The sequence below is a fragment of the Diceros bicornis genome, chromosome 38 (genome assembly GCF_020826845.1).
Source record: "Diceros bicornis minor isolate mBicDic1 chromosome 38, mDicBic1.mat.cur, whole genome shotgun sequence".
Taxonomy (NCBI): Eukaryota; Metazoa; Chordata; class Mammalia; order Perissodactyla; family Rhinocerotidae; genus Diceros; species Diceros bicornis.
The window spans coordinates 16,908,693-16,934,611 of NC_080777.1; the positions used below are offsets into that span (position 1 = coordinate 16,908,693).

At 36.0% G+C, this 25,919-nt stretch overlaps 1 protein-coding gene across 1 annotated transcript in view; it reads left to right on the top strand.

Annotated features, from left to right (window-relative positions):
* Positions 1-25,919, top strand: part of USH2A (usherin) — a 747,185-nt gene that overhangs the window by 524,281 nt on the left and 196,985 nt on the right. The window contains exons 43-46 of the mRNA XM_058533703.1: positions 485-648; positions 11,891-12,100; positions 13,416-13,618; positions 18,195-18,307. Of these exons, the coding sequence (XP_058389686.1) occupies positions 485-648; positions 11,891-12,100; positions 13,416-13,618; positions 18,195-18,307 (690 nt within the window). The remainder of the gene's footprint in view (positions 1-484; positions 649-11,890; positions 12,101-13,415; positions 13,619-18,194; positions 18,308-25,919) is intronic.

Here is a 25,919-nt window from a genome sequence, read left to right on the forward strand (position 1 = left end):
CAATGAGATTATGGGAAAGAAGCATAGGTATAGGAAGAAAATGGTGATGATGGATCCTGATATTTGAAAATGGATGAGTTTCCCAAAAGAAGAGCATAAAATTCTCTGGATCAAATTCAGATAGAAAGCTGGCAGGGTGCCAGATTTGTAATTGCATCTTGAATTGAGCTGTAATCCTCACCACTTCTGAAAACAATAAGAATGAGAAAACGGTAAACCACATTTGTTTTAAATAGCAGTTTTTGCTTAGCATCCCTAATAAAATATTTTCCTGACACTGTGGTTAAGGCTTGAGAGTTATAAAAACAATATGTTTTTTGTGTAAGGAGGAAAAAGAAGGTAATGTATTTTGTAGGGGGGAAAAGAAAATTGTGCATTTGTGGAAGGAACAAAGGAAAACCTGTATTTGGGGAGGAAAGGGGAAATTACGTGTTTTCTGTAAAAGAGAAATTTATATATGACTTTTTAAAAAACAACCTTTTAGGTTTACGACATATGAGTATAAGGTCTTTGTACACAACAGCATGGGTTTTACACCAAGCCAAGAAGCGACTGTGACAACCTTAGCTGGTCTTCCAGAGAGAGGCGCCAATCTCACTGCGAGTGTTCTCAACCACACAGCCATCGCGGTGAGATGGACTAAACCAAGTAAGTAAGCTTCTCCTCTCCTTATTTCCCCTTAACGTATGAGTACCAAAATGAATTTAAAAAGGACATGTTAAAAAATAAAAACCAGGGGCTGGCCTGGTGGTGTAGTGATGAAGTTGGCGCGCTCTGCTTCAGTGGCCTGGGGTTCATGAGTTTGGATCCCGGGCACAGACCTACACGCTGCTCATCAAGCCATGCTGTGGTGGCATCCCCTATACAAGACAGGGGAAGATGGGCACAGATTTTAGCTCAGGGACAATCTTCCTCAAGGAAAAAGAGGAAGATTGGCAACAGATGTTAGTTCAGGGCCAATCTGCCTCGCCAAAAAAAATTAAAATTAAAAAAAAAATAAAAACCACAAAAAGCTGAGGTCCTTGTGCTAGTCTCCTTCAGAGGCAGACTCTCTCTCCGACTTCTCCAACCTTCTTGGGCCTTCTCTCCTTTCTTCCATTCCTTTTGGATTGGGAATGTACTTTCTGTCACACCAGCCAGTTGTCATAGAAACATCCGTGCATCAATTTGATACAACGTAATATTGTGAACTTTCCTATAGAGAGCTCTGCCCCCCTATCTTGTAACTCATCACTTATTAGCAAGAATCATTTACTAAGATTGCAGTAATGTGATGGCTTTTTCCCAGTGAATCATCTTCAGCATTGATTATAGACCAAATTCCAGCCTGAGATATAAAATGAAGCCTGAACATCACCACTGGACTTGCATCAATAATGCAAGGGCTCACCGTGGCCCCATTCAGGACAAGTCAGGCAGTTAGAAGAGCTCACAAATGGATCTAGTCTGTTCCTGCAACTTAAGAAACTACAAAAACTGAAATTTCAGATCTAGTTGGTCAGTAGAGTAGCATTTAACAGCTGATCTGTTAATTTGTAGTGATCCATTAACACAATCAGAAAAGAAATGAAATACTGAATCTATCGTGGAAATTATGTATTGTAATCATTCTTATAGGTATTACTTGAGATATGGCAAATAATTGAATCAAAACTTCCTAGAATATTACCAAATATTGAGAAATATCTAATTTGAAAAGCCCCGATTAAAATATTTGTTTTATGAAAGAAAATTGTACCTCCTAGGGTAATCATCTACCAATTTTTACTATATAAAAAGTTGTAAAGTGACTCCTGGTTGGTCAACAGTAACCATATGATTTTGATCCAGCCCTTGAGTTTTGTTACAGCCTAAGAAGAGAGATGCTTTCCTATTGCATCTAGAACATCTGAGGGAATTTGCCCCAATGTTATGTTATATCAACTGTGAATTAAATGCAGTATTAGGTGACATTAATTGTAAATTAAAATCAGTACCAGTTATGTTGAGCTACGTTGCCACGAAATAACTCATTTTTACAAAAGACTCTCACTCTAGGGTTTTTATAAGGTTGCAGGTTTCTAATGATCTGTGTCACCTCTATTGGGATCTCTTAAACCATTTAAATGGAAGAATATAAGTTAATTGATGCTTATGATTACCCTCTGAGACACCTCTGGGAAAAATACAAAGTTTTTATCTGGAGACGGATTTTTGTGTGTAATATATCTTACACGTCTCCCTTCTTCCTTTCTAGTTCACCCTCACTACCTGATTCATCTTAAAAGCCTACTCATAAAAGTGGCTGCCCTCCCCCTCACCTGGCATTTGAATACTTCTAAGATCTGGCTGCTGAATTTTCACCAATATAGGTCCTTCATGTTATAATTGCATGCTGAAGTAAGCATGCTTATAAAAACTGACAAACCTAATAGATCTGAAGCAGCTCTCTGAAGTTTCATTACCTTGGTAATCTGAACCTCTGACCTTCGGGATGTAGGTAATGCAATCTGCTGTTATTTCCATTCATACCTTAGAAATTTTTCAGATAACTATTTGTGAGCACAAAGGTTAACTCTCAGAAGAGGGTCGGATCTGTGAAAGCTTGTTGCATTATCATTTTCTTCCTTCCTGCAACCCGATATGCTAAGTAAATTAACTAGTCACTCCTCTGTGAAAGGGCCACCTATTTTTTGCAATTTTACTTTAAATCGTTTTCTTGATTTGTAGGATAAAATTGGCACATTGTCTAATAGGCTAAAAGACATAAAAGTATAGGTTGAAAGTTATATGAATAAATTTATAAATATTTACTTATTAAAAATTGCCTTCCAGGAGGCCAGCCCCATGGCCCAGTGGTTAAGTTTGGCACACTCCTCTTCAGTGGCCAGGGTTCGGTTCCTGTGGACCTACACCACTTGGTGGCGGCCATGCTGTGGCAGTGACTCACATACAAAATAGAGGAAGACTGGCACAGATGTTAGCTCAGGGTGAATCTTTCTTGACAAAAAAACAAAAAAATTGCCTTTCAAAATCCACAAAATATTTTTTTAAAAATCATATTCTTTCTTACCTATGACCCTCCACACGCACACACCATTTTGGTAGCAAAATATTTCTGGTAAAATTTGCCAGTCACAGATTAACAGGCATAAGTTACTGAAAATTTTGTAAGTGCCTGTTTTAAGCTTTTGCATCACTGCGTGAGGTCATGTGAGGTAAAATCATCTTGCATTCCTTCAATTCATTTTTACAGCAAATATTGCAAACTGGCAGCACAGAGACCATATTTAATTCCCCATCCTCCATGCATTATTTTGCCTGCAGGATTTGAAATAATAAAATCTTGCCAACATTTAACAATCAGATTTCCCATAAAGATGACGATTTTTGGATTGATTTGAAAAATCAAATGACTGGGCGAAACTATTCCCACATTGCTGGGGGGAAACTATCAGCTGGCACTAAGTGGTGGCTTCCCTTTTAGACAGATCACACACTCCCCCTCTTCCTGGTCCCTATAGAGATATGAGGTTCTTATTCTTGCTTTCTATAATAAAGGAAAAATTTCAGCCTAAATAAAATATCATAAAGATAAATTATATTAGTGAAAAAATCACATTTTTATAAGAAGAAGTACAAAAATACCCTCACTTAAATTATTCCTACAATTCTCAGAAAAGCCCTATGAGATAGAAACTGGTGTTTAGTAACTTACCCAAAATTACAATTAATAAGTAGAACTTCCCAAACTCAAACTTAGGGCCAAAGTGTCCAATTTTCAGCTATTTCTCATGCATTTAGACTTAGTGTTATTAGCACTTTGTCAAGAGTGATTTAATAAGACCCTTCCCATTTTGACTGCTCGCTCTAAAATAAACAGCAAAATAAGAAAATTTCCACTCGCGGGTACAGTGGAAAGGCAGCACCTCTTCTGGAGTCGCCTCACTAACCAGGCCAGAAAAGAGCAAGAAAATACTGGAGGTAGTGAGGGAGAAAGGTATGGGAAAAAAAAAAAAAAAAAGAAAAATCATGCCAATGCTGTCCACTTTACCATCTGCCAAAAGTTCACCCCAACCTTCAGATGTTCACATCTCGTATCGTATAATCCTCCTTGCTTCTCTCTCTCCTTCTTCTCTTTCTTCCATCTTCCCTCCTTTTCTTTTTCTCTTCTACCTTCCTCCCTCTCTTTCTTTTCCTTCCTTCCACAGACATTTATTTATGACTTTTTTTGTCCTGGGCCCTGGGAATACAAAGATTAATGACATAACTCCATGCGTTATAATATCTCAGTGAACTCTGGAAAATTCATTAAGCATGAAGGTGTCACCATTAAGAGAGTATGTTTAAATCCACACAAAAGGCATCTGCCTCGTTTTGATCTCTTAATCAGAAGCCACCAGATTTTGTAGCTAGAAGACTTTCTGACTTTGTCTGAATTTATCTTGTTCAAGTGGCAATACATATAAATATTTCCAAATCTCACCTCTTCTAAAAAGCACCCACCATTGTTGGTTCAGCTGGTTCCTCTGCTCTGCTTCCCATCCCTCCACTTATCAAAGCAAATAGACTGTATTGGCTGTTTCCACTGGCTTCCCTCCCATTCACCTGTGCACCTGTTGTAATCTGACCTTCCTCCCTTGTACTCCACTGACATAGTCCTCTTGAAATCATTGTCACCTAATGACCCAGTCCAATGCGCTCTTCTCAATGCCATCCTATTCTGTTTCTCTGTGGTAGTGGGCACTATGAATGCTCCCTCCTGTCTCACCAGCTGCTCCTTCTCCTCATCCCCTAATAAAGACTTTCCTCAAAGTTCTTTCCAGAATATTCTTCCACACTCCAACTCTGCTTTTGGTGATTCCATCTATTCTCACTGTTTCAAATTCTCCTAACTAGAAAATTGACAAAACTCTATGAAGCCATATGAAGGAATGATTTTAAAAATAGGCTTTGGGATCACAGAAACTTAAGTTTGAATCCCAGCTCAGTATTTTCTAGCACTGTGATCTAAAACAAGCCACTTAACCTCGCTGAATCCTAGTTTTCTAATCCAAAATATGGGGATGATAATAACAACTGCCTTAAAATGTCATGATAAGGATTAAATGAAATAATATATATTTAGCACTTAGTAATTATTTAATATTGGTATAAAGTATTATTCTGTCTCTAAAATGTTCACAGTACTTTCAACAGCAGTTTTACCAAAGAAGAAAAAAATTGGGAAGCCATTTCTAATAAAAATTTAGGACCTGATTTTGCAAGGCATTCAGATAAAAGCATTTCCGCAGTGAGTTGAAGATAGATAAAAGATCTATGTTGCCTATAATTACCTGACTTGGCTAAAAGGTAGAACTACTGACTATTTCGTGGTACCATTCTCCCTCTTTTCCTTTCAGTGGTGGTGACCCCATGTCCACCAACCTAGAGACTACCTTTACTAGCCTTCCTTGTGGTTAGTCGTGGCCGTGTGACTCTGTCTGTGCCAATAGAATGTGAAAAGAAATGTGTCTCTTTTTGGGTCATAGCCACAAAACATGGGGTGTGTGCCTACCTGTTCTCTCTTTATCCTTCCCCTGAACTGGAGTGTAGACATGGCAATGTTCTCGGTTTCAACTCTGCAGACTTAAACAATACCCTAAGAGATCCAAAGCCACATAAGAGAAAGAGCTTAGGTTCTTGAATGACCACATGGAGCACAATCTGATTTGCTCACTTTAAGGTTGTTATGTGAGGTATAAATTAACATCTATTTTATTTAAGTCACTTTATTTGGGGGCTTCTTGGTTACAGCAGCCTACTTTACTAACTCAGTCCGTGTTTGCCCATATCAATTCACTTAAACAGCAGAAATTATCTCTACTGTTTTCAATGCCAAATATAGAAGGATGATTAATTAACACATCTCATATACAATTTGCTTCAAACATGATTTTCTCTGGCAGGTTATTGTTAGGAGCTGGAACACAATGAGAGACTAAAGTAGCTGGAAGTTTTCCAAAATGCAGTTGTTGACTGATGCGTAAACTAGATAGAAGGCATGAAATATCTTGTTGGGAAAAATAAGGCGCCTGGCTTGGGTCATTGCCCAAGAGGACCTTCCTACTTCTTCATGTGAGCAGTTTTACCTTCAGGCAGAGTGAAGAGTTTTCTCAAGAAGTAGTTTTGATAAGCCCAAATTTTCCAAGAAGTACTTAGTTGATGACACAGAACTTTGCATCATAGAACTTGGAAAATTGGACTCTAATTTGAGAATGTATGAGCAAGATAGAAACTTCTATCATAAAATAACCTTAATAGGATCCCTCCAGGTTTTTACGTTTGAGCAAAATTACCTCTCAATGAGCCTGCTAATGAGAGATGACTGAAGAATTCAATCCTAGATAAATTAATTAGGAGACCTGTTGAATGGAATGATATACTGTAATTGCTCTAAATCAGGGCCACAAACTCTTTTGTAAATGACCAGATAGTATTTACTTTAGGCTTTGCAGGTTATACACAGTCTCTGTTGAAACTACTCAACTTTGCCATTGTAGCATGAAAACAGCAATGGACACTTAAGCATAGCTATGTTCCAATAAAAATTTATTATGGACACTGTCATTTGATTTTCATATAATTTTCATGTGTCACAAAATATTACATTCTTCTTTTGATTTTTTTTAACTATTTAAAAATGTAAAAACCATTCTTAGCTGACAGGTTATATAAAAACAGAAAGCAGGCCAGATTTTACACACGGATCATATTTTGCTGATCTAGATGCTAAAGATCTAGAAGACATAATTGATATTGATAATAATCTCTAAAAATAATCCAATAGCATGTAGGGAGCATAATCTAATTGCTTTTGCAAGAGGATTTTCAACTAGCTCATCTAACAACTGTATTAAATTATTTGGGAATCCGTTATAAAGGAGAGGGGTCTGTTCTATATTTGAGAATTTGCTACAGCTAAGAGCACATTTCTGACCAATATAGGGGGATCACCACGAAAAATGGCATTTAATAGCAAAGATTGTGTCCAGAGGTTATAACCTTCTTCTTCAACTCAGTGAGGTTGACCTGATATGCTATAGTCAGAGCAATACCTACTCGGATAAATCTGTGTGGTCTATAAAATATGGTTTACACATAACAAGATTAGAATATCTGAGAAAATATTTCCCCATGTACATAATATTTAACATAAACTCACAGGAAATTCTCATTCCTTTCTGTTGCTCCAAACACAAGCCAGTATTCATATCTTAACTCCAAATTATATAACTCTAACTCATATATTCACATTTTAATTTCTACGTCCGCCTGGTTGCCACAAAAATGCTGCTAAATCAAGATGTCTCAAGTGAAACGACAAGTTTCAAATCCTCCATCCTGTAGTTACTTTTATGTTTTCTATCTTGTTTAAGTGGATTCACACAGAAACCAAAACCAAAAATCTGAGATTTACCTGTTACTTTTCCTTATCCCTTTCTAGACTCTCATGAGTCATTTAAGGACCGTGGTTCCTTCCATCTAGTGGATCCACCATTCCCTAGGGCCTTGGAGTCCCTCTCTGGCTGGGAAAACTAGAGACAATCAGAGATGGTCAATTGCTCTTTGATGTCTCAGTCCAAAAATGGCACAAACTGGTCACATGACCTCACCCAGAAGCAAGGGGTCCTGAAAATGTAGTCTAGCTGTTTGACAAGAAGAGATAAACATGGGTGTTGGTGAGTGTAGGAGTGTTTGCCACAGCTTTTATCTTCTATAGTAAATTTTCATGTTTAAATGCTATTTATGCTATTAATGCTATTATTGGTTCGCAATGTCTTTCTCTATTTTTCCATGACTTTCTATTTTATTTGTAATAAAGAATTTGGTGTACTATTACTTTCCTTGCCCTTCTCATCTACCATTTTCAATGTTTGGTTTATAAATTATTATTATTAATACATAATTATTTTTGCATAATTATTTTATCTAAATAGTTTCAATATGTATCATCAATTCTTAGACTTTCCCAATCTTGACTTTTGGATTCTGATCATCTTTCTGTCTTCTGAAGAACATTATTGGAAAATTTCTATCATTAAAGTCAAAGGAATTAAATAAATTAGTTACATATTCTCTTAATTTTTATTTATATAAGAAAGTATTTCTGTTGTATTTGGACATAAGTAATAACTTAGATGTGTATGAAATTCTTGGATCAAAATATTTTCCCTCAAAACTTGTTGAAGTTGTTCCATTGTCTTCCAACATGTGATGTTCCAGAAAACGTAATCTAGCTGTTGAGAAACTGAATGAGATGTCTGAAACTTGCCTGATTTTTTTCCTCCTTTGTAGATGACTTTTTGATTTTCAGTTTACCTTTGAAATGTTATAATGTTCCGTGATATGTCTGTGTTTGGGTATATTGTCATTATTTTGGCCAAAACTGTATTAATCTATTCAATTTATAGCCATAAAGCTTCATTTTGGGTAAGGTTTTATGGAGTATTTTATATCCATGATTATTTATTCCATTTACTTTCTAGTTAGATTTTTTCATTCTCTGTCCTCAATATTTATAATTTTGCCTTTCATTGATTTCTTCTTAGTCATTTTCCTCTTTATTCATTGATATCATGCATTTTTAACTTGGCTCTTTTCTGCTTTCAATGTAGATTTTAACTCTGCCATTGCTTTTCATGTTTCTTTGCTTTCCTTTCTTATTCAAGCAAAATCCCTTTACACCTTTGTCTTCATGTCTCTCTTTTTATGATTACAGGTACCTCTTTCACAGACTTTTTCATAGGCATGTCCCTTTTGTTATTTTTAAGAATACTATGCAGATGTTTTATAAAGCGTCCATCCTGTTCTCATAGAAGTGATATATCAAAAAAAAGTCTTCTTTTGAAGGTTCTGGACAATGTTTCCCTTATCTTATGCTATGAATAAGCCTTGTAACTTATGTTTTCCTCTTTTAAAAAAAGAGAAATACAGGGGCCGGCCTTGTGGCATAGTGGTTAAATTTGGCACATTCCACTTTGTCAGCCCAGGCTCGCGGGTTCAGATCCCAGGCTCGGACCTACACCACTCATCAGCCATGCTGTGGTGGTGACTCACATATAAAGTAGAGGAAGAGTGGCACAGATGTTAGCTCAGGGCTAATCTTCTTCAGCAAAAAAAAAAAAAAGAGGAGAAATATATTCAGGCCCAGCTTTTACCAACACATAAGAAGGGTGAAATTTACTTGCCTCCTCACACCAGCTTTTTCAATTCTATCAGCATTCCTTTGTCAGAGGTGAACTCAAGGTCATCAGTCTTTAACTTGGTGCTGGCCTGTTGAACTGAGGATGAATCTTGTGTTTCTTAGATGGTTCACTGACTTAGGAAGAGCCCACTGAAGCTAAAAAACACCTTGTCTGAACAATGAAAAAGCATACTCCTATGCATGCACAGAATTTCTCATAAGATAACTAGGAGTATGAAGATATAATATGTTTCTACTATTTTCTGTATTTTGGACTCTGCACTGTAACATCTAAATAAATGAAGAGAGACAAGTGTTGAGGAAGATGTTGGCAAGGATAGTGCAGAAATCTGGCACATTTTGCCCAGAGATGCTGCCTGTTTCTTGTTACGAGAGCCTATGTATCATGAAGTAAGACATAACCAATGGAACTGAATCACCATCTTTTCCTATCCTTTTGGAGACAATAGATTCTGTTTTATTTCACAGGGGTTGATATATGGTGCATGGCTAGAAAATGGTCATTTAAATGGGATTTCTTCCAGACGTTGACATGTGATCTTTGCTCATCTTGAACTTATGGTGCAAGTCCCAATATTTTTAACGTATATACACATATATACATATATGTATATATCCAACTTATGTGTACATTATTATGTACAATAATGTATATACATTAATTGGAATTTGATAGAAAAGATACAAGGCACATTTAATAACCCAGGTAATCCATTTAAATTTCTAAGTAGAGTTTGAAAGCACATCATTAATATTATATCTTTAAGACTTGAATTTCTAACCAGCCTGCTCATTTAACTAAAATACAACATGAACTTCAAATCTAGTACACTTTCCATTATACCTCACCTGCCACAAATTAATGAGTAATGCTACCATAAGCCAGTAGGAAATAGTTCTAATGACAGAAGGAACTTTTGCACTCACAGCACCAGCGGCTTTGCTGTACTTGACTCATATTATCACTTGGGAAAATATTGACAGACATGAATAGCCAGGTCCTGCCAACGTGTAATTAATGATCTTATTGTTAAAGGTGCTTACTTTTTGTGACATAAGAGAAAAGACACATCTCAATCCCCAGAGTTTTCCAAATTACTTTCTAAAGATCTCTTAATATAAACTCTACCAACTATACTGGCATACCAACTTTTTTTTTTCTTTTTTTGTGCAGGAAAGATTTGCCCTGAGCTAACATCTGTTGTCAATTTTCTTCTTTTTTTTTTTCCTCCCTAAACCCCCAGTGCATGGTTGTATATGCTAGTTGTAACTCCTTCTAGTTCTTCTATGTGAGCCACTGCCACAGCACGGCAACTGACAAATGGGTGGTGTGGTTCTGCGACCGGGAAACGAACCTGGACCACCAAAGCAGTGAGTGCCGAACTTTAACCACTAGACCAATAGGGGTGGCTCCCAAATTTTTTAACTATTGCTAGTGATAAGGTCAAAGCAGTAGTGTGCTCAGGAACCAAAATATAAAAAATCAAACCAGCGTTCGGTTTTTATGAAATAACGCCAAAATCTTTTAGGGGTCCTTAGAAGAAAGTCATACAGTTCCCAAAGCCATATTCCTTCACGTGGTCATATGCTAGGGTCTCACATATTAGAGACACTGTGCTTCAATAACCATGACGAGAAATGCCACTCTTTCCTCCCAATCCTTGGAGGAAAGTGCTGCTGAACTGTTTTTGACACATGCTTTTACACACAATTTCAGGAGGCTTGTAAACCAACATTCCACCCCCTGATCCTAACACAAACCAAGGTAATAGTTCCTGCTAGGACTTTAAAAATAATATTCATGTAAGTAGAGAAGTATACTACTCATCCCTAAGAAAATATGGCTGTTTTATGTCTTCTTTTTAAAGCATCATTATAGAAAGGTAATGAGAAGCAAAGCTTAGAGTGAAGAATGGAGAAATTAGGTGAAAGAGGAGAAAGAAAATAGTAGACTGGCCTTTGAAAGGATGAAGATTGAGGAATTGATGAGTTATATTTGTGATACAGTAAGTGATTGATTTTGGCATCCTTTAAAAGTTTGTCTACATCATAGAAACACAGTAAACTAGGAGAAAAGAATGAGATCCTGATAAACATTCAGATATCATCCTAGGATCCTACTGAGCAAATCCTTGAGGAGAGCATGTGTCCCTCTGCTACATCGACAGTATACATAACAGGATATCTGTCTCAACATTCTTTTAGGTATCATTTAACATATTTTGTTAGCAAGTTAAGAAATGCCTCAAGTTCTAGGATCTGTGCCAGGAAATGCCCTTATTTGTATTAAGATAGACTTCTTTCTAGGATTATGTAACTTATGAACAGAAGTTCTTCCAAGTATTATGTATTTTTATTTTATTCTTAGTTTCGGTTAATACATATTATATCAAAGTTTTGAAAATTAGTTGAATAATTACAAGTAGCATACATAAAATATTTAAAGTTTATTTTCCTACAAAGACTCTATGTAATTAATTATAGGATGGGGAAAATTAACTTTGTTAAAAAAATTAAAACCAGCCCCTCCATAAAGAAGGTTCCATAAGCTTTCCTTTTTCCCGTTCTAGGAATAGCTAATGATAGAGTTTATTCTCTGCCTTTGTCCCTAGAGATCCTTTTAGATCAGCCACATTTATGATGTCCTGTGTTTATTGTTAACAGCTTTTCATGACTTACAAGGTGATGTTGAATATTATACACTTTTTTGGAATTCTGCTACCTCAAATGCATCTCTAAAAATCCTCCCAGATGTAAACTCTCATGTCATTGGCCACTTAAATCCCAACACGGAGTATCAGATTTTCATCTCTGTCTTCAACGGAGTCCACAGTATCAACAGTGAAGTACTGCGTGCAACCACTTGCGATGGAGGTGAGTCCAGATTTCGAGGGATACTCGGCTTCAGAGATGCAAATGAAATTGATTGATGCTTGCTGACGTTGAGATCAGTCATCTCTCCATTATAAAATTTCCGGTGTTGGAGGGAAGGGGGTCGGGGCTAAAATGCTTAAGTGCTCACTGTCGTCAAGTGGCAGATCAATAAGTGGTCCCCCTGAGACAGCAGCAGAGGCTCTAATAATGGTATATTAGCCCAGTTTGTTCCTGTTCTTTTCAGTGTATGCTTAGTTTGGAGCTGAGGTCACATCAATGAACGGTGACATTTAGAAACATTTTTTTTTTTTTTTAAGATTTGTTCTCAGAAGCAGTCTGCTTCTCAAAATGACAGCCAAGCACAGAGAGGGCCCTCCCTGAGTCACCAGAAGTGGTAGGTGGAAGTTCAGCCATGGAGAAAAATTGCCCATGACTCATTTCTAAGCCAGTTAGCAAGGGGGAGGAAGCAAGGGGAGTAACTTGTGAATCTGAAATGTGTTTGGAATGGTCTTTCTAATCTTTTTGGCTTTATAAAGTCTCATTATAAACATTATAATATCATTACCTCCGAAACAAGTGTTCCAGGTCATTAGCAGAGCACTTTCACTGCGGAACCCATTTCCCTCTGTGGTGCCAAAGGTCGACACCTTTTGTTTATAAAATAGGATGGATCACAAGGACAATTTTTCGACTAGTTAAGATGGGTTCTTAAGATAAAAATAGGTCTTCGCGTAGTTATTTCTGACATGCTTGAATAATTGTGTAATTTAACGCCAAGCAAAATTTTTCTCTGATGTTAGATTTCATCATTACCTATGGTAATCAACATTCAAAATCATTTACATAATGACAATATTGCTTTATTACTTCATATTGCTTGAGTTACAAGCTAGTAACGTCGAATGATTTTTCACATTCCACCAGCCTCAATGTATTTGAGTTGTATTTTTTGCTTAAGGAGCAAATTTTCTGTCCTTTTTTTTTTCCGTGGGAGGTATGGAGTGAAGGGGTGGGAAAACACACAAATAATAGATATGTGTTAGTGGTGCAGATGGGTGAATAATTTATCATCGTATCCCGCTGGCCACATAGTGTTGAAGATTAGCACTATGTTGGTGGTATAAAGCATTTTACCACCAATTCTTATGGTTTCTGACTGAGAGTGTAATAAGCCAATTTACAGAGGACTACAGACTGTGATAACTTCATCAGAGGAAAGCAGATAAGCAAAACCTAAACACTTGTCTGCGTTTAGTTTAACAAGTGCTTTTTCAGAGACAGCTGGAGTTTATTCAGTTTCTTCCTTTAATTCTAGAGCCTCAGGGCATGCTTCCTCCAGAGGTTGTCATCATCAACAGTACAGCTGTACGTGTCATCTGGACAGCTCCTTCAAACCCAAATGGTGTTGTCACTGAATATTCTGTCTATGTAAATAATCAGCTCTACAAGACTGGAATGAATGTGCCTGGGTCTTTCATTCTGAGAGGCCTGTCTCCCTTCGCTATCTATGACATTCAGGTTAGAACATTGTTTTTTGTTGGTGAAGCTTATGGGTATGCTAAATAAAACATGCTGGGCTATATCTCTAAGTGGATACTTGCCATCTTGGTTACAGATTATTTATTTGGTGAGGAAGGGGAGACAGAGAGGGAAATTGATCAGGATTAAATCTGTTTTCTGGGGGCAAACACATGAGTCTCTGGAGAGAAGATAATGATAATATGGAAAATGATGGTGATGAGGATGTGACGATACTCTCACTGGCAAAATGAAACAGATCACATATTTGCAATAAATCTTGCCAAGCAGTTTGCCTTTTTCCTGTTTTCAAGATCAAAATCAGTCTATGAATATGGAGACATTGTTTCTATTCCTATTTCTGCTATTTATTAATTTAATAACTAGGGACCTTATGCAACCTCATTTGGTGTCAATTATCTCTCTTGTAAGGGCTGTGGACTAGATGAGTTAAGACATTCTATCTACCTCTAGAATTTTGTGATTCTGAATACAAGAAAACATAAATGGATATATGGCAGATAAAAATTATTAAAAGACTTTTTGGGGCCAGCCCGGTGGCACAAGTGGTTAAGAGCGTGCACTCCACTGTGGTGGTCCGGGGTTCACCGGTTCAGATCCCGGGCGTGCACCGATGCACTGCTTGGCAAGCTATGCTGTGGCGGCGTCCCATATAAAGTGGAGGAAGATGGGCATGAATGTTAGCCCAGGGCCAGTCTTCCTCAGCAAAAAAAAGAGGAGGATTGGCAGATGTTAGCACAGACTGATCTCCTCACCAAAAAGAAAAAAAAAAAAATTATGAAAAGATTTTATCTGAGGATGAAAGAAATCTATCTGTTCATCATTCAACAAATGTTCACTGACCCTCACCTGTGTAAGGGCTGTTGTTGTATTTAAACATTTTTACCCTTGGGCCTCTTTGAGAATCTGGTGAAGTCAGTGCACCCTGCCCTAGAAAAATATGTGTGTATTTATATGACAAAAGTTAATATGCCATTTCAGAGAGTGCATTGACTATCTGGGGCCAAACTCATAGATCTCTTCAAGATCTACTCACCTTAAACGTAAAAAAATATAGAGAATACTAAAGCATATAAAACAAGGAACTTATCCTCACGGAATTAGAAATCTTGTTAGTTGCTGGAATATAAAAGCTAACAAGAGCAAACATGGAAATTAATGATAAAAACAGAGGGTTTTTGAAGCTCAAAGTTTAGAGAGAAGGGTTGCATTTTGGTAAATTTTTTTAAAAAACTGTGTGACTTCTAAAATTCATTAAGAGCTTTGTAAATAATTTTCAGGAGATATTAAGCATAGAAATTTTATTTGACCACAGAAACTTTTCACAGGCTCTGTTTATTAAGTGCTAACTCTTTCATTTCCCATCCCCTTCTTTCCGCCACGTTTGAAGGTGAAACATACGTAATCGTCTGGCTACAACCAATGCTTTAGCCTCTCCCATCCTTAGGCCTGGCTTCCTAAGAAAACAAAATAACAAGATATTTGATGAAAAAAGAAAGTTACATTGATTAGTTTTCATTGCACTCCTTGATTTCCATTAACCCACCCCAGTATCTTAGCTTGGAACATGTGTTTACGTCTTAGCATACACAGGATGTTTATATTCATGGTTCTTAGAGTGAGTCCATATGTGTGTGTGAATCATAGATCAAATTATAAAATAAAAATCACATTCAAAATAATTAGAAAGATAGCTTTATGAGCAAGGTTAGCATAAGAAGGTGATGGAGGATCGGCTGTATTATCCTCTTTTGGACCCTGGTGGAAAAAACCAAGCCGACTGAGTCCTGAAAAGGCACTTGTACATTTGATTTATCAGAATTCAAACACAACGGGGGGTGAGATTATTGGGTGCTGGACACATATGTCCAGCTCCAGCTTTCTGACTGTGGAGCAGGAGATGTTAAACAACATTTAAGTGTTTCAGACGCGTTCTACCGTGAAAGGCTTTACTCATACCTACTTGTTTGAGTCAGTAGTGATCCGAAGAGAGTTTATTTTGATCGGATTTGAGACAAGGAAATGGATGAGGAGACAAAAGACCAAATTAGAATCTAATACTTAAATTTCGTTAAAAGGGACTAAGATGTTCTTATTTTTGATAACTATATTTTTGTGAAGCTATTTACAGTCCAGAAAGACTGAAATAGTTGTTGTATCGTTGGAAATTTGAATATCAGATTTCAGTGATTTTCATTTGTGATGTCAAAGAGGATTTGGCTCCATTTAAAATATGCACTAATTGGTATGCCTAATACTTTAAAATACGTTTCTCTCTGCTAACCCCCTCTGTAAAATAGCCATTGATTTTAAAGCAGCCATATTGATGCACCAAAGCATCTACTTTTTTGAATGAATCCATTTATATATCCATTTTTAAAGGGAATAATAATTTCAATTGTTGATTCAATTTTATCTCTTTTTAATGTAAATATGTAAACCTTTATGTTTGTGTTTCATTCACGTTATATAATACAACGGTAGCACTAGAAATGTGTCCCAAAGATGGAGACTTGGAATATTACATTAGTAAGAATGAGAAAAATATTAACACATTTCTCTAAAGTCAAAATAAAAGCTTATGGGGCCGGACCCATGATGCAGTGGTTAAGTTCAGTGTGCTCTGCTTCAGTGGCCCAGGTTCATGGGTTCAGATCCCAGGCGCAGACCTACATCCCAGGTATGGACCTGTACCACATGTCAGCCGTGCTGTGGCAGTGACCCACATATAAAGTGGAATAAGATTGGCGGAGATGTTAGCTCAGGGCTAATCTTCCTCAACAAAAAATAAATAAATAAATAATAATAAAAGTCTCCCGGAGGATCATTTAAATGCACCTAAGTAGTTTAGAACTTAAAGCTATGCTTAATATTTAGATGATAAGACAATAGGACACAGTAAAGCCCAAATCAGATATTTCATATCTTACCAGCTTGATAACATTCCCTGATTTCTCTGACACCCAATTTGCAAACTTATGAAAATGAAGTTGTAAGGACTCAATAAAATTATTTGTGCAAGTACCCATTGTAATACTTAGCACATATTATTTACATAATAAAATCAGTTGAGTTGATTTTGAGTTATCTCATTATGCATAATATAGTTAAATATTTCCCAATACGTATGAAGTTTTTTACATCATTAATTCTATTACAGCAAGTATATTTTAAGTTCATCTGCCTTTAAGTTATTTGGGGTTTAATTGGACATCTCGGAGTGAGGGCCTCAATAGAGTTTAAATATCTACTAAGTATTATCTCAAAATACTATATGGCATAAATAAATAACTTAAACAGCATTATAAAAATATTCCTCAACTCCCATTTAGGTGCAAACTGCCCCATGAATAAAATGACGTAGCTACTAAATACAATAAGAATTGCATTTGTCTTTCCTCAAATGCTAGGGGAAATGCAGAGAAGACCTTTGCTTAAAAGCTCAGTATAAGTGTTTAAGATTCCTCAATATCTAGCTTCCCTCCTCCATTTATGTATTAGATGCTGAAAGTAAATTAGCATTGGAAAAAGTATGGTTCCTCTTCGGTTTATTCTTTAATTGAGAGCAGAATGGTGTCCCTTTGTGGATGTTCCATGAGCAATTTTTTGTACATTCATTTGTCTCTCCTCCCTCTTGCTGAATGTGTTCTTTTTGTGTTACTAATGCTTGATGAACCCGATTTCTAATCTTTAGTTATCCCACCCTCCTCAGTTTTTATTCAGATTAGGTGGCAGAACTAAAGGGGTGAATGATGATTTTCTACTGTGATTAAGGTAAAAATACAACTGCAGCTGGAACAAATGGATATAAAATAGCTCAGCCATATTGGAAGGCTTCTCTAGGCCTCATTTTTCTTCCATTAGACATTAGCATTTAGGCTATTTGTTGTAAAGTGTCAAGGCTTCCGGAAGATATCATCATTACACTACCTGGTCATAGATCTAGAAAGCAGTATGCAGTGATAACCTATTACACATGCAAGCTGTCACCTAGGAATCTTCCATTCCTTAACTGGGCTCCAAATAGATTAATATGTCTGTGTCTTTCTGAATGGTTGGAACCAGAGATTAACGTGACCATTTTAATCACTAAATCAATTGTCCTGAGTCCAATTCTGCACTCTATTCTGAGCTTGTTCCACTGGAGTCAATTAACATCAAAAATTAAATTGGGGCCAGCCCGGGGGTGTAGCGGTTGAGTAGGCATGCTCCACTTCAGCGTTCACTGAACCTCTGGGGTTTGCAGGTTCGGATCCCAGGCATGGAGCTGCACACCGCTTATCAAAGTTGTGGTGTCCCATATAAAGTAGAGGAAGATGGGCACGGATGTTAGCCCAGGGCCAATCTTCCTCAGCAAAAAAGAGGAGGATTGGCAACAGATGTTAGCTCAGTGCTAATCTTCCTCAAAAAAAAAAATTAATATTTATGAAACCCCAAGGGGCTATGGAGAACTATAAGAGACTCATAGGAAATGGGGGTGGGTGGGATTCACTCCATTGGCAGTCTGTATTTTGAAAAGAGTTGGATTTTTTCATTTCTAAACTAATGTTTGCAGGTTGAAGTCTGCACAAAATATGCCTGTGTGAAAAGCAATGGAACCCAAGTCACCACCGTGGAAGACACTCCAAGCGATATACCAACACCCACAATTCGTGACGTCACTTCAAGGTACAAATTTTTTGTCAGTTATTCTAAGGAACTGATCATAAGCAATGAAAATAGAAATCAGAGCTGTCACCCCAGCCATGACCATCTCATTTGATAAGCTGCTGTAAATACGTGCGTGAATCAAATTTTTGATTTTATGAGGTGTTGATCTTCACTAGACACATCCCTTAGCGTGTAAGCCTTGATGTCCCTGATTGTCCAGCCTCACTTCCCTTTATTTAGTAATCTCTGTACAAATACTTAAATGCATGAAAGAGTTTCTTTATTTAAATATGTCCTTCAGTGAATCCTTTTGTGAGGCAAGAAACACTATTTTAATTAGAATGACTACCTTCTCGCTTAATCTCTTTGAAAAAAAATGAAATTTACTTGTATCAGATTGCCCAAAAGCTAGACATACCTGTAAAATAAACAGGATAGGTCATCTTTGGATAAACATTACCAATTTTATCAAATTCTTCATAGAATCCTTTTCTCTATATGTATTCTTTTCTTGCTGAGAAATGACCATAGTTTGAAGGTGAGTCTCTTTTCAATTGCAAATTAACAATAATAATAATAAAAAGGAGGGGGTCGGCCCTATGGCATAGTGGTTAAGTTCAGTGCGCTCCGCTTTGGCAGCCCAGGGTTCTCAGGTTCAGATCCCAGATGCAGACCTACGCCACTCATCAGCCATGCTGTGGTGGTGACCCACATACAAAATAGAAGAAAATTGGCACAGATGTTAGGTCAGGGCGAATCTTCCTCAAGCAAAAAGAGGAAGATTGGCAACAGATGTTAGCTTGGCGAATCTTCCTCAACAACAAATAATAATAATAATAATAATAATAAAAATGATATTTAACATCAAGTTTCCCAAACCAAGAGCAAGATGACAATTGTTCATTCCTCTACATAAAGTTGAGGATGGAAAAAGAAATCTGAGTGCTCCCACACCATACTTTTACCTCAGTAAAATGACTCACCCTTCACCTACACATACACACACACAGACACACACACACACACACACACCCCCCATGTACACACACCGATTAAAATAATCAATCTATTATAAAATATTTCAAGTCTGAAGGATTCCTTTACAACATCTTGAAATTTCTAGGTCTTTTTTTTAAATCAATTAAAAAATATCTGTACTGATTTTTAGACCTAATGATTAAAATAATTAGAAAAACCCAAGTAATTAGATTCTTAGCTATTCAGGGCAAAAATCATATCTTATCTTCTTGACTACATCATCTATCAAACACATTATAGATATTTATCTAATTTCAGATGTGCTAATTAATTGATAATCCCCTCAGCAGATTTTCCCCACCTGTCCAAAGAATTGCCTACTATGCAGGGGGGAGATGGTTAAGTGAAAGGGGCACCAGGAACCTTTATTTATTCTTTCAGCAAACACATTTGTGGCTATAATAATATAAGAGACAAAAGTAATATAAAAAAGTATAAGGCATGGTTCTAAATTTTCTCAGTTCCAATCTACTGTGGGAGACATTGCCTTAAACAAATGTTTATAGAACTTTGTGAAAAACACCACAATAAAGTTTTATAATGTGCATGAAGAGCATAAGGAGAAAAATACCAAATTCTACCAAGGATTATCAGTGACAGCATCATGGAAGATTGTGACATTTGAGTTCAGTCTTTAAGAACTTGAGTAAGAATTATGGTTCGGTGGGTCAAATTTCTTGTCTGTTAGAACCTCCATGACTCAAGCCCAGGTGAATGGCATGAGGGAATATATCTTAGATTACATATTTATATGTAGCTAAAAATAATCTGTAAGCTTTATTAGAAGCTGAACAAATGCCCATATACGTCTGTTGCTCTAGGATATTTTTTTCCTTTAAGAAGATTCTTGTGGATAATAGAGAAAAAATATTTTTTAGTTGTGGTTAAAGATGGCTTATTCCCAAATATATTAAATTGGTGGCAAAAACATAAAAAAGGGTATTATACAACAAGAGCAAGGAAAGTGACAGAGCAGACAAAAACAGAAGAGAAATTTCAGCACGATTATGGAAGCAATATTTGGCAGAGGAAGGCAAATGACTTAGTACAGCGGGGAAATTTACAACCAATGTGTTGGCTGACAGAGAGAGATAATGAACGAAAGAAACTAATATGCCCTGCAGAGAACCTTTGCATCTGAACACTTACAAGCTCTAAGGATTGTGAAGAAAGGGAAGATGGGGTGAGGTTGAAAGCTGAAATCATGGGATCAGCTGAAAATCTGAAAAAGAGTGGTTGGAACCTGTAATTAGTCAGGGTTCTCCAGAGAAACAGAACCAAAAGTGAAGACTCAGGAAAGCCAGTGGTGTAGTCTCAGTCCAAGTCCAAATGTTTGAGAATCAGAAGAGCCAATGGTGTTGAGTCCCAGTCCAAGTCTGAGAGACAGAGGAGACCCATGTCTTAGCTCGAATATTCAGGCAGAGAGAGGGAAGTCTCCCTTCCTCCTCCATCTCGCTCTATTCAGACCCTCAACTGATTGGATGATGCCAACCTACATTGAGGAGAGCAATCTTCTTTCTTGACTCCACCAATTCAAATGCTAATCTCATCAGAAACCCTGCAGATGCACCCAGAAATAGTGTTTAGCCAAATATCTGGGCACCTTGTGGCCCAGTGAAGTTGACACATAAAATTAACCATCACAAAATGCAAGGTCCCCTACCTCTATATTATGCATCCAAGTGTCTATTTCTCTTCTTCCATGTGGCATGTTCCACCACCAGGAGGCAAGAAGTTTATTCTCTGGAGAAACTGAAGAGAGGTACTTAGGAATTGGGACTATTAGGCACAACCGTGATAGAGGGGAAAGGGTAAAAATCATGACAAAGTGGAAGACTACAACTGAAGTAATGGAAGCCTCAGCTACTTTCCCTGGCTCTGTTCTCAGAAACAAATATCCAGTCACAAATGCTGCCAGACAAGAAATTGGACATCCTTCTCTGGGAAAGCTTGAATGGCCTCAAATAAAATACCTCTAGAAACTAGCAGATGGGAATCCCCTAACAGAAAAGACAACTTGCCCCCTGGTCACTCAGCAGGGAAGTACATCAATCAACAAGCCTCACTCATATAGAAAACTTAGTCATCTTTTTTGGTATATCACTCTCAAAAACAAACTGGACCAAAATAAACAAAAGGAGGAATAATTCAATAGACACAGAAACAATGTACGGTGGGGAAAAAATCAATAATAACCTCAGAGAGATAAAAAGAAGTTCTCTATCTACAGAGCTAAAACAGGGTAATAGAAAAAATAATCAAAGGCTGGGGAGAGGGTGGTCATGGAAATTAAAAGTGTGAGAGTGAATTAAAGCTTTGGAAGAAAATTTGAAAGACTGTCTCTTAATGTGCAATAAAAAGCAAAGATGTTAAGAAAAAAGAAATTATTAAGAAAATTAGAAAAAATTCTGGAAATCTAATATCTAGATAATAAGAGTTCCAGAAAGAGAGAACAGAGGGAAAAGAGGGGAGAAAATAATCAAAGAAAAATGACAAGAAATATCCCACAGCCAAAGTCAAAAGTGTGCAGGTTAAAAGATTCTATAGCTATCAGGATAATGACTGAAAAAATAGCCACGTAAAGGAGTAGTGTCAGGAAATTTCAAGATACCGGGTTAAAAAACCACATCCAAAAAGCTTCCAGGATGAAAAGACAGATCATGTACATACTGCACTGGAAATTTGAATGGCATCGTCAGACTTCTAAATAGCAACATTCGTTGCTAAAAATCAATGGAACAATGCCTTCAAAATTCTGAATTTAAAAAACTTTTCTTCTTAGCATTCAATACTCAGTCAAATATCAATTAAAAGTGGGATAAGAATAAAGGCAATTTAAGACATGCAAAGGGAAAAAATACAGATTCTGTTAAAAACTGACAGGGATGTGAAGAAAACAGCTTACTTTTAACAGTGAATTAAACTTCTGAAAAGATTCTGGATTTCCTGAATTTCTTTATTTTTAATTATTCTCTTACATTTTTTAAATTTGTTTTTTAATTTACATATAGTAAAATACACTCTGTTTTGCTCTATGTTTCTATGAATTTTGACAAATACAGAGTTGTGTAAACACCATAACACTCAAGACATAAAATAGTTCCATTATGTCAAAATATTCCCTCATGCTGCTCCTTTATAGCCAATTCCCCCCTCGCCCTCCCCCAAACTGAGCAAACACAGCTCTCTTCTAGTCTCTCTAATTTTTCCTGTTCCGTGTTGTCATATAAGTGGAATCACGCAATATTAGCCATTTAAGTCTGGCTTCTGTCTCTTAGAATAATGCATTTAAGATTCATCCATGTTGTACATATCAATAGTTTGTTACTTTTTGTTGCTGAGTAGTATTCCATGGTATGAGTATACCACAATTTGTGTACAATTTGGGTAGTTTCCAGTTCTCAGTGACTGAATAAATTTGCTATAAACATTCACCTACAGGTTTTTATACGAACATAGGTTCTCATTTCATGTAGGTAAATACCTAGGAGTTGGGCTGCTGAGTCATATGATAACTTTATATTTTATTACTTTATAAGAAACTGCCAAATCGATTTCCAAAGTGACTCTAACATCTTGCATTCCTTCTAGCATTGCATGAGAATTCCAGCTGCTCCTCATCTTTGCTAGAACTTGATATTCTATGAGGTTTTTTTCCTTTTCTTTTCAGTCGCTTTAATAGATGTTTAGTGGTATGTCATTATGATTTTAATTTACATTTTCCTGCTGACTAATGATGTTGATCATCTTTGCATATGCTTATTTGGCATTTGTTTATTTACTTTGGTGAAGTGCCTGTTCAAATATTCTGTTAATCTTTTAATTAGATTTGTTTTCTTATCCTCAAATTCTGAGTTTTAAAACTATATTTTGGATATTAATTTTTTGTCAGATATGTGATTTGCAAATATTTTCCTCCACCTGTGGCTTGTGTTTCCATTCTCTTAATTGTGTTTGAAGAGCAAAAGTTCTAAATTTCAATAAAGTCTGATTTATCTTCTTTTTTGTTCATTAATTGTGCATTTCGTGTTGTATCTAAGAATTTCTTACCTGACTCAAGTCACAAAGATGTTCTTCTATTTTTTTCTAGAAGTTTTGTATGTTTACATTTTGAATTTATGTCTGTGATTCATTTTATGTTAATTTTTCTATAAACTGAGGTGTGAGTCAAGGGTAACGGTTTTGCATATGAGTGTCCAGCTTTTCCAACACAATTTGTTGGAAAGACTATTTCTTCTCCATTGAATCGCTTTGGAACTTTTGTCAAAAATCAATTTAATACATTTTGTAGGTCGTTCTTGAACTCTCTATTCTATTCAATTTATCAGCATGTGTATCCATATACCAATATTACACAATCTTGATTACTGTAGCTTTACAGTAAGTGATAAAATCATGTATTGTGAGTTCTTCAAGTCTGACCTTTTTCGAAATTGGTTTGGCTTTTCTCATTACTTTGCCTTTCCATACAAATTTTGGAATCAGCTTGTCAATATCTACAAAATCCTTCTGTGATTTTGATTAGGACGGCATTTAATATATAGATCAATTGGGGAAGAATTGACATCTTAACACTATCAAATCTTCCAATTCATAAACACAGTATATAATTCATTATTTGGGTCCACTTTCATTTATTTCCTCAGGGTTTTGTAGATTTCAGTATTCAGATACTACACATATTTCATTAGATTTATGCCTAATTATTTGTTTTGGAGGGGTGCTCCTGTTAATGGTTCTTTAAAAAAACAGAAATCCAATTTTTTTTGCTAGTGTGTAGAAACGCAAATAATTTTAGCATAATGCCCTTATATTCACCAACCTTGCTAAATTCATTACTAGTTTTAGGAGGTTTTCGTAGATTCCTTGGGTCTATGTAGATCTTCTGCAAAAAGAAATAGTTTATTTCTTCCTTTTCAATCTATAACACTTTTATTTCTCTTTCTTGCCTTATTGCACTGGCTAGTTCAATAAGGTGGATATCCTTGACTGGTTCCCATTCTTTGAAAGAAGGCTTTCCCTCTTTACCATTAGATATGATGTTACCGATGGATTATTTTGGAGATTCCTGTTATCAGCTTGAAGATTTTCCTATTATTTTTAGTTGCTGAGAATTTTTTTTTATCATAAATGGATATTGAATTTTGTTAAATGCTTTTTCTGTATTTTTAATTGTTAACATGGTTAGTGTATTGATTTTCAAACAATTAACTAGCCCATTTTTTCTGGATAAATCCCACTTGGTTGTGATATGTTTTCTTTTTTATGTATTTCTGGATACAATTTGCTATTACCTTGTTAACATTTATGTCAATCCTCATAAATTATATTGAACTGTGTTTTCATTTCTTGTAATGTTTTTGCCTGGTTTTGGTAACATGGTAATTCTGGCCCCATTAAATGGGTTGGGAGATGTTCCCTCTTCTTCTATTTTCTGGAAGAGATTATATGAAAATGGTATTTATTTGTTGTTAAATGTTGGTAGAAGTCACCAGTGAAACTAACCTTTGCCTAGAGTTTTCCTTGTTAAAAGGTTTTTGACTCAGAATTCAATTTCCCTAATAATATAGGATGATTCAGGCTATCCATTTTTTCTTGGGTGAGATTTGTTATCTTGTGTTTGCAAAAAATTCATTAATATCACCAGATTTGTCAAATTTATGGGCAAGAAGTTGTTTGTAATAGGTTTGTAGAGTCTGAACTGATTTGCACTCTTTCATTTCTGATGTTGGTAATAAGTGTCTTCTTTCTTTCTTAGTAAATCAGTTTAGAATTCTTTAAATTTTGTGGATCTTTTCAAAGAACAATCTTTTGGTATTATTAATTTTCTCTATTGTTTTCTGTTTTCCACTTAATTGATTTTTGCTCTTTATTTATTTTTTTCTTTTTCTTGCTTTGAGTTTAACTTGCTATTCTTTTTCTAGTTTCTTAAGGAGCATTATTGACTTGAGGCCTTTCTTCTTTTTGACTATGTGTTTAATGCTGTAAATTTTCCTCTAAGCCCTGCTTCAGATGACTCTCACAAATTTTGAAATGTTGCATTTCATTAAAAATACTTTTTAACTTCCTTGACACTTCTTCATTGACTTAATGAATTATTTATAAAGGAATGGTCTAATTTCCAAATATTTGGGGATTTTTCAGATATATTTAGGATGTGAATTTCTAGTACAATTCTGTTATGGTCTGAAAATATAGTTTTATGAGTTCAATTCTTTTAAGTTAGTTAAGTTTTATTTTATGGCCCAGAATATGATCTATCATGCTAAATATTCTATGTGTACTTGAGAAGAATGTATATTCAGCTATTGTCAGAGTGTTTTATAAATGTCAATTAGGTCAAGTTGAGTGGTAGTGATGTTCAGGTCATCTATACACTACTGATTTTTTTTCTTGTTTGTTCCATCAATTACTGTGAGAGGAGGATTGAAGTCTCCAAATATAGTTGTGGGCTTATCTATTACTTTTTTTTAGAACTATCAGTTTTTGCCTCATGTATTTTGATGCTTTGTTATTAGGGGCATACATGTTTAGGATTGTTATGTCTTAGTAAACCGATCCTTTTATCATTGTGTAATATCTGTTTCTCTTC